This window comes from Gymnoscopelus microlampas (assembly GCF_963454915.1).
Source record: "Gymnoscopelus microlampas genome assembly, chromosome: 21".
In the NCBI taxonomy this organism is placed as follows: domain Eukaryota; kingdom Metazoa; phylum Chordata; class Actinopteri; order Myctophiformes; family Myctophidae; genus Gymnoscopelus; species Gymnoscopelus microlampas.
In genome coordinates, this window is record NC_139958.1 from 20,425,285 (window position 1) to 20,435,284 (window position 10,000).

General features: G+C 41.1%; 1 protein-coding gene across 2 annotated transcripts in view; it reads right to left on the reverse strand.

The window, feature by feature from the left end:
* Positions 1-10,000, reverse strand: part of dnm1a (dynamin 1a) — a gene marked incomplete at its 3' end in the record, with an annotated part of 72,700 nt that overhangs the window by 40,316 nt on the left and 22,384 nt on the right. The window contains exons 9-13 of one of the 2 annotated variants that reach the window (XM_084047624.1): positions 8,548-8,615; positions 5,643-5,781; positions 1,286-1,372; positions 998-1,068; positions 469-520 (exon numbers count right to left, since the gene is read on the reverse strand). In XM_084047624.1, coding sequence (XP_083903750.1) covers positions 469-520; positions 998-1,068; positions 1,286-1,372; positions 5,643-5,781; positions 8,548-8,615 — 417 coding nt within the window. Of the gene's footprint in view, positions 1-468; positions 521-997; positions 1,069-1,285; positions 1,373-3,833; positions 3,973-5,642; positions 5,782-8,547; positions 8,616-10,000 lie in introns of both variants that reach the window. The other variant, XM_084047625.1, reaches the window with a different exon arrangement.

Sequence of the window (10,000 nt, forward strand, 5' to 3'; positions counted from 1 at the left end):
TGGAAATGAGAGAAGATCTGGACTCTATAATGGTGTGGCTATATATCGTTGCTGTCCGGCAGAAACCTTGTGTCTCCATATTTCAACTTTTTATGTTCCTTCATAAACGAATGCCCTAGTTTGTCATACAAGAGTGTCGTGCAAAAAAAGTTGCAACAATAGCCGATCTAGCTGGTCGATCTGCTGTTTCTGAAACATTTTGAAAGTGAAAGTGGTTCAGTGTGTCTGTGTGTTTTATAAATATTGGACCAATGAAAAGTGTTAACAAGAGCTTGTGACTTTGTGATAATAACTACATGGGATCCATTGGAACACAGGTTATTTTATTTTTTTAGTTTCCTGAAAGTAACACTTTGGAACTTAAGATGTTTCCACCCGACAGCGACGATATGAAACGTGTGCTTGATGATGAAGCGATTGACTGATGCTGAAATGGTTTTGTCTATGGACACAGAACGCTCCAAGTACCTGATTTCCTGCAGCCTTCTTCCTTTGGGGTTGGTTGGCTCTCGGCTGGGCACTGCACAAAGAGACCCGTCAAAACAAATCTGAATGATCCTCCCGCACAAGATGAATTGAGAAATCTCAGTACAAACATTGCAAGGCCTAGTGCAGTGGACACCCCAGGGGTCCCCAGCTAAATGATTGTCAGACCAAACAGACCCTTGAGGGTCTGTACTTCTGAGAGTGAACAAATGGAACCAAATGGTTCCATGTTTACACTTTAAAGAATTTTACGGTGTGGATTGGGGTCCCAGAGATAAAAACGAATAATATTAAAATGGGGGTCTGTGACCTAAGGCATATTAAACTGGGGATCCTTGAAATTAAAAAAGTAGAGAATAACTGGCATAGTGGAAGAATGTTTTGTGTGTGTGCGTGCGTGCGTGCATGCACACGTGCGTGTGTGTGTGTGTGTGTGTGTGTGTGTGTGTGTGTGTGTGTGTGTGTGTGTGTGTGTGTGTGTGTGTGTGTGTGTGTGTGTGTGTGAACGCACTTTGCGAATCCGATGAAGTCTTCATGGTTGGTGTTCATGTAGGACAACTCGATGTCTATCAGCAGTAATACCTGGACAGGGGATGAGAGGCGTCAGACACATCAACGTGTGTGTGTGTGTGTGTGTGTGTGTGTGTGTGTGTGTGTGTGTGTGTGTGTGTGTGTGTGTGTGTGTGTGTGTGTGTGTGTGTGTGTGTGTGTGTGTGTGTGTGTGTGTGTGTGTGCGCGCGCGCGCACGTGTGCGTGTGTCACTGTTAGCGTGTGTTCATGTGTGTTGGTGGGTGGTTACCTGGTCCTTGGTGCGACCCTCGCGGTCCCTGATGTGCTGCGTGACGATCTTCTCCATCTCCTCTCTCAGCAAGGGGTACTGAGCCAGCTGTTGGCATATAGGACAGTAGGTCGATCGCATAGCTCAGGACAGGCACGCACAAACACTCACGCACCACGCATGTACAAACACACACACACACACGCACGCACACACACTCATACGCCGATGCATACATGCATTCATACAGACACACTACACCACTTTTAAAATAACACTAACTGAAACTGAACTAGGCCTACGTCTCACAATACTGAAACACACACAAGGACACACCAACAAACGCAACAAAATGCATCCCAGAAATGCAGAATCAAACGCGTTATATTCAGCAGGGCTTATCACAGACTTAGCATTAGTTCAGGTGTTCCCAAACGTTTTCACCGTGAGACCTAAAAGACGAATTTGGTGTCTCCCTGGGACACAAATAAATTTGGAATTAACCACTTAGTTGCACCCTTAAGCCCTATTTCAAAAACAGATAAAATAGCTTACACGCTCACAACATGTTTAGAGCTTCTAGATAGGCTATTTTCACTCTTTTAGAAGATTTTTGAAAATTGCTGGAAAATCTTTATTCATAATTCAAATGTTCCGAAAATGTTTTTATGAATTATTTGAAAAAATATGGGGGGAAATATAGGAAAGGTTAAAATAAATAGGCTAAATAAATAAATACATACATAAATAAATAAAAATAAAAAACATGTAAGGGATATTTACTCTTGACCCATAAAAAGGAGTCTGTGACCCAAAATGGGTCCCTATGTTTGGGAAACACTGCACTAGACAGTCACTTCAAAGCCTAAGCGTGGGTAAGTTGATCAATTAAAAAAATAATAAGGCAGCAAAGCATGGGTTAAATGATGTTGATGATCACTTTGATAAGTATCGTTACATATGTTATCAATAGGGAATAATGCGATGGAATAGTGCCAAGTCTGTAATGAAACCACCCAAAACACAAACAAAACAATCCTGCTAATAAAGTTATTTTCCTGGCAATACGTTTAAGCCGTTTTCCATGAGGTCATTGCAAACCCACAAAGAACATTGGTGGGCTTCCAACGTAACACAAACACATACGGAGAAATTTAAGGGAAGATGAAATCAAATCAAAGTCAGAGAAAAAGAGAAATTATCCACCAGTTTCTTGCAAGTTGCAATGCATCCTTGTGGTTACCAGAAGTTGTTGAATAAAGTAAATACTAATAGGCCTTTTTTGTTCTTAATTTGGATGACTTTACAGGCTTTGGTCCGGACTAACTAAGTGACATTGGGACATAAATAACAAATGTCTTCAGAGAATAAATGCCCTTTTGTAAATTAATGTTGTTAATCTCAACATAATGCTAATTTATTTTTTACATTATACCACTCCGATGGTTGTGGTTTAAAGTTATCTTGACAATGATGCAATAGGAACATACTGTAGCTGTTTCACGCACTGTTCTGACAACAATAAAATAAAATAAAAAATACAACCATTTTATAGGATTTGTTTGTGACTAGGGATTAAAATATTTCCTCACCAGAACTAATAAAGTAACCATTTAATATATAAAATAATATTTTTTTAATAAGGGCTAAACAGCAGATGGACACACATATTAATAAGGAAATGCATTGCAACTGGGAGACTGAGGAAAAACTAAGTCACAATAAGTTGAATCCTTTGGGGTTTGATGACCCCACAGAGAAGCAGAAAGACTTACTTACTTATGAATGACACAGTAAAATCCTCAGTGTTCATTTAACTCAAACCATTTTGTACTCTATATGAGTTAAATTAACAATCAGGATGTTACAGTGAAGGCATGGGCAGCAGGCAAACATTGTACATGCAATGCAAAAGGAGCAGGGAAGGAGAGAGGAGCGGGCTTCACAATGACCCCTTTGTGGATTCTCTCCATGGTCTGGGGGAAGTGTAATCATCTCCCTTTTACAGACACTGTGTATGCAATAATACACAATCAGAAATGCTAAAATAGGGAAATCCAAAAGAGGTCATTATTATGAATTATTTGCTTGATATATAAGCAACCAGACTACAGGGTTAGAGCACAACAGAATGGAGAAGACAAAACAGAAAGAAAGAGATACTCGGGGAATGTTAGTTATTAGTAGTAGTCAGTCAGTATGATGAACTGTTCCAACCTCAAAACAACAAACACCCCCACTAGCATACTGACAGACAATGACACAAACATTACAATCCAATTTGAAGAAGTAAAATCAAATCAGATAAAGGACTAACTGAACAAGAAAGACATCACAGGGCAGAATATGAAAGGAAAATCATCTGGCATGCTGGTTAAGAAGCAACAAACGCACTGTGACAATTCATTAAATTGTCTGCAGAGAGGCCAATAATCTACAAGAACGCTTAAATCTGTGTTTCATGTACGAAATCAAAGTATGGGTTTATGTGTTAGCACAGATAAGAATAAATCAGGCTTATGTGCAACAAATCTTAAAATAAGCCTTGATTCAACTGGGGGGGTTTTACCTTTTCACTACACTTTCGTATGGTGGAGGTGAGTTCGGTCACTACCATATCTATAGCCTTCAGTGTGGGCTGCTTCAGCTTTTGGATCTGCTTTTTGACTATGGCTTCGAAGGCCAGGTCAGGGGTGAACAGCCCCGTCCTGTAGGAAGAGGTTGGGTATCACGGGAGAGAAGAGAGAGAGGCAGAAAGACCAGGAAGAGAGGAACGGAAAAGGTAGAAGAAACCAAAATGTGGAGTAGTATAGTGTGTGGAGTGATGAAAAAAGTGTGACGAAACAAAGATATGGAAGATTCGAAGAGTGGAGAGTGGGATATCGAGAGTGATACTCAACAAAAGGGGGAGAGAGAGAGAGAGAGAGAGGGAGAGAGAGAGAGAGAGAGAGAGAGAGAGAGAGAGAGAGAGAGGGAAGAGTGAAGGGCATTTGGTTGGGAGGAGGGGATTATAAAGACATGATACAAAGATGAGGTGAACAAGAAAGATAGAGGTGGAACCGAAGTATCAAAAGATTGAGAGACCGATGAAAAAGAGGAGTGGGGGGTTGGGGGGGTGGGGGGGGTGAGGGGGGCAGGGGGGTGAACAGCACAGAGGGAAGAAAAGGCAAAGTGAGACATTTGGTTTCCCCAGAAGCCATTCTTAACGGGGACAGTGCTGGAGTCCCTCTCCGTCAATCAAGAGGGAGAAAACAGTATGTAGAGGGAAAAGAGGAAGAGAAAACAGACAAGACAGAGAGAGATCCCAGCCTGCGCTACTCCACCAGCCAAAAGCTCCGAGCGATGAGCCATAAGACTGCAGCTGTGCACCCAAAGACCGAGCCAAGACGTGCCGCTTTCATCCTCTTCTTCGAATGCTATTACCAGCATCCCCCTTGACAACAATAGACATACTATTCCGGTGTCTCTGTCGTACGTCAATCAACGTCCAAATATGATTTAGTAATGGCACAACCACTTGAACGCAGATCACTAGCCTTTCTTTTTTCAGTCACTCGGGGGGGGGGCTACGTAGCTGAATGTGGCTCCAGAGGCCCCTTGAAGAGAATTCATGGTGGGTTGTCATGGCTTCGGCCAGATGCAGGTGCACGGCTGCAATCTCACACTCACGACGTCTGGACGCTGAAGTCATCCAATATGGCTGCCAAATACTCCAAGTGATTGACTTCAAGTGTCTCTTAACACTTGGATCTATAGTAGAACAGCCAAAGTAAACCTGCCAGACTGCAGGGTTTACAGTATATTTGTCGGAAACTTTCAAAAACTCATGTTCTTGGTGGTGGCTGCTTAAACCCTTCGCAGGCAGCCATATTTTGGTAGCTGTTCAGCATCCACACTCCTTCTCTTAACCGCTTAAGCCCTACGTGATTTGTTGTGCGACGAATAGCGAAAATAGACAATCTACAAGCTCTCAGCGCGTCACAGAGCAACACGTTGTAAGCCGGTAGATCTGTAATCTTTGCTATTTTTGAAAGAAGGTAAACACTTTGAAATGTTTTGAAAAACTTGAAAATGTGCCCAAAATAGGGACGCCATGGTTAGTGTAGTTAAGCACAGCATTTTACTATGGCCCTGCCACCACCACCCTGTCCAGGCAAAACCCATCTAATGTGGTAGGAAGATAGGCAGCCAGGTACGCAGGCATACCACACTGACTTATCTTATCTCCTTATTGTCCAAAGAAAAACAAGGACTGGAGAGAGCCAGGCAGTCACAATAAAAGGGAGTGAATAGCAGAGGGGGTTTGTGGGGAAGGGAAGTAGGTCGAAAGACAAAAAACTACAAAGGAGAATAGCTAACCACTGTTTATTTTTTTTACCTTCTTGGTACACTGTCTAACTGTATTGACTAGCTCAGAAATGACCATGTCCACACAAGCAGAGCACGGCTCTTTTATCTTCCCAATCTGCCTTTTCACAATGGTCTCAAAGGCCATGTCCGGGGTGAAGAGGCCAGTTCTGCCCGCCAGAGAGAGAACCGTCCACAAAAAAAGAAGAACAAAGTGGAAGAGAGAGAAAGAAAGAGGGAGGGAAGGGAGGTTTAGGAAGACAACAGTTAATTGAAAAGAAATCCTGTTCCATTTCTGAGATTTCTCCCATGAAATGTCAATGATATAAATAAGACAAATGATGTCAACAAAAAAGGGGGATACCGCTGAAAGTCAAAGTCATCTACTGTACTGTTTGCATTTATAATGACTAGCATGTTTTTCTCTGCTGCAAGTATTCGGTCGTTTCATTAAAATGTTACAATTTGATGTTAGTAGCATGAAAACCACATGGGTTTGTTATAATTTCTTGGACTTCCTCTTAGCTAATGGGAGAAATGTTTTATTTGTGCACATGCAACAGCCCTTTTTGTTGATTCGCGTTTCAGAAGCATTCTCTGGAAACGTTTTGTTTAGAATACATGTTAGCTGCCTGGCTCTATGAGGTATCAATTAGTAGGCCCAACACACAAGGAGAATAATCAATAACCAAACAATTGATGTATAAGGGCATAGGTCACTGTGCCATTTGATATGATATCCTGCTATAGAATATCCATTTTAAGGAAAAGTGTTGCAAGAAAGGTTATTAAATCAATGATAAGTAGAACAAGTACATAGAACTAGTACTACATAATAACATAATGTACATAAGTACAGTATCATGCATCAAGTCATCTACAGGTTTTATTATAGAGGTGGATTTTTTTTTTTCTTTCCCAGATCTAGTTTTTGCTAGTTTCATAATAACCTTGGTCCACACACATGCTGTTACTTGTTGCTGCAGCCACCCATATACTCCCTCATTCCCTCTTGTCACAGACTGTGTAGTAGTTGATGGATTAAAGACTACTCTGACCTTGTAACAGCAAGGGTCAGCGGATGGCACATGCATTTATTTCTATCTCTCCTCTGCAAGGCAGGAATAAATAGGCTGTATTAAAAAACCTTTACTTCAACTTAAATTGTTTACTTAAATTAGACATTTCACTCATGTATTATGTAAATCTTACAATCTTACACAACAAACAAGTTCACTTTGGTGTGCCTGCTTTATACCAGGGCGAGCCTATTTGTTGTTGAACATTTTCAATACTTACATTGAAGATTAATGCCTAACTTATAGTCCGTTGCATGGCGATGTCCCACACTGAAAATAGCCCATCTACAAGCTCACAACGCATCGCGATGCAACACATTGTGAGTTTGTAGATCAGCAATGTTTGGCATGGGACACTGTCGTACGGCTGAGTATAAATCACATCAGGATTAACTGCTAAAGTAACCTGTCTGCCCATCTGTACCTGAAGACTCCCAGCTATACTGAATCACCCACATACCGTCAAACTGAACTTCCTGTCTGGTGACAAAGGCCCAGCAGAGGATGTTCTCTGACCGTGAGACGGTAATGGTCTATTAAGACCCAGACCACCCATCTCTTCCTCCCAAGAGCTGCGCCTCACATATCGTCGCTGTCGGACGGAAAGCTTGTATGTACAAAACCGTTCCTTTTTTAAATATATAAAAAAAAAATGTATAAAACAATGAGAATAAATACAAGCTGTGAGCTTGTATTTTGACTACTTTCGCGTGACACTCTTGTATGATGAAGTAAGGCATCAATTTACGAAAAAACATAAATTAAATTGAAATATGGACATTAAGATTTCTGCCGACAGTAACGATATGAGGGGAATATTAGGCTACAAATTCACCAGACGGACGGAGGATAGTATAACATGGACAGCCATATGAATACAAAGACGGGCATGGGAAGGACAGACAATACTCTAACATGGACAGACACATAAATACAAAGACGGGCATGGGAAGGACAGACAAAGGAATATCAACCATCTAGCAGCTATCCCAGATCTGCTCTGTCTCGCTTTGCTGATGCCATCAGTATGCAGCGGAGAACTCAATGTCTAAAAAGACGTCCTTGTGAGATTAGATAGCGGTCAGCTAGATCAGTCATTCTCAACCTGCGGGCCGGGGCCCACTGGTGGGCCGTGAGGATACTGCAAGTGGGCCACCCAAATAACCAAAACACAAAGATTTTGATGATAATATAACATTAATATTTAAAAAATAAATGAGTTTTCATTGTTGTACCGATAAATAGGAACTTTGCCATTGATCTAAGTAGGAACACAGTCATTAAAATAAACACGCAGACCACTCATCTGACCACTTAACATGGCTGCCGTACGTGTTCACACATTAAAACCGGGAACGCATCTGTGTAACCACTTAAACCATTATTTTATATTTTATATTATTTTAGATATACAAGCTTGTAGATCTGCTATTTTTGGAAAATGTGTGCAAATCTTTGAATATACATATTTTTAAAGCGAACATTTTTAACTCAACAAAATATTTTCAGATGGGGGGTCAAATACATATCATTTTGGAGGTCTTTCACATGATAATGTTTGAGAACCACTGATATAGTAACATACGTTTTTCAGAAAACTGTTAGGATTTAGAAGACATTTTGTAAAATCGGAATCTCAGGCCTTAATTGGTTGAAGGACGACTTCAGCCATTTTCAACCTATCTTCATATAATTGGTCCTCACTAACAAACGCTTTTGAGATTTACAAGTGGGCCCTGATCCAGAAAAGGTTGAGAACCACTGAGCTAGATGCAGTCTGGCCAGTAGGGGTGACCCTGACAGAGATGAGAGGACATGACGGGAGGGAGGGCAGGGAGGGGGGGGTAATGGACGTGCCTGATGCCATGGATGTTCTTGATGGCGTAGCTGATCTCCTTGCGGAGCTCCTTCTCGTCAAACTCCATCTGTAGAAGGAGACAGAACACACAGACCAAAGTGAATTCATGCACGTATACGTAGATAATAATAAACGCTCCTTGTGATGTGATATTTCTTTACATTTCAGCAGCCATGGGGGACTTTCTGTAAGTGACTGAGCACTGCGGGCAGGATGGCAGCATAAAACTCTTTGATATGATAGCATATCATATTAAATGTGATATGTCAGGTCAATGTCAGATTAACCCCCGATATGACTAAGACATGAGTGGGGGGAGAAAATCGAGAGGTTCGGAGGAACAAAATGCAGTCGAAAAATCCAAAAGAAAGCGAGGAATATTAAATGGCGTGGCCAAACAAAGCCAAGAATTGTTCCAGGGACTGAATAATATCAGTAAATAAATAAGGTAACTCAAGAAAGAAATGAAAGAGAACGTTTCTAAATTCAAGGACGAGTTCAAAACAGACATGCGAAAGGATTTTACAGGCTTCGAGGAAGAAATAAATTGAAAACTAGATTTGAGAAGCCATGTCCCCCCTTCCCCCCAAGAAATAAGAATCATGTGGATCTCGGGGTGCACATGGGATCCAATGTGGATCTTGGACTTCCTTTACGATGGGTTAAATGCAGAGGAAAAATGTCCCCAAGGGGACAGTTAAAGTAAAATCTAATCAATTAGCTGCGGACACACACAGACACACAGACGGAGAGACCCTCTTAAAGACACGGGCGCACACACACACACACACACACACACACACACACACACACACACACACACACACACACACACACACACACACACACACACATAGTGAAAGGGCGATTATATAAAGCACAACAATGATAAAGTGATCCTACATGACATTAATGTATCCAGCAGATGCTATATTTTCTATACAGCCATATATTTTGTTTAAGACCATTTCGTTCTCAGTGGAACGCAGACTGAAGTCTGGCCCCAGCAGGCCATCGTTCTGTGGCCCATGTCCAGTGGTGGAGCAATACTCAAAGCAATACCACCACAATATGAAAATACTCAGTTACCAGTAAAAGTCCTGTATTAAAAATTTGACTCGAGTAAAAGTTTGAAAGTACTGGCATCAAGATATACTTATATACACTACAGATCGTCTAAAGTATAAAATAGGGCTTAATTGGTTAATGTACGTTAATCGTAATAATCTAAATGTACAAAGTACTGTAACTTGCAACTAAAGCTGTAATTATAGTGGAGTTAAAAGTACAATATTTGAGATGTTAGTGGAGTTGAAGCATAAAGTATTGAAAAATACTCAAGTAAAGTAAATGTACCTCAAAATTGTACGTAAGTACAGTACTTGAGTAAATTTACTTAGTTGCTTTCCACCACACTGCCCAAGTCCCAGCCCATGCAGACCAGACAGCAGG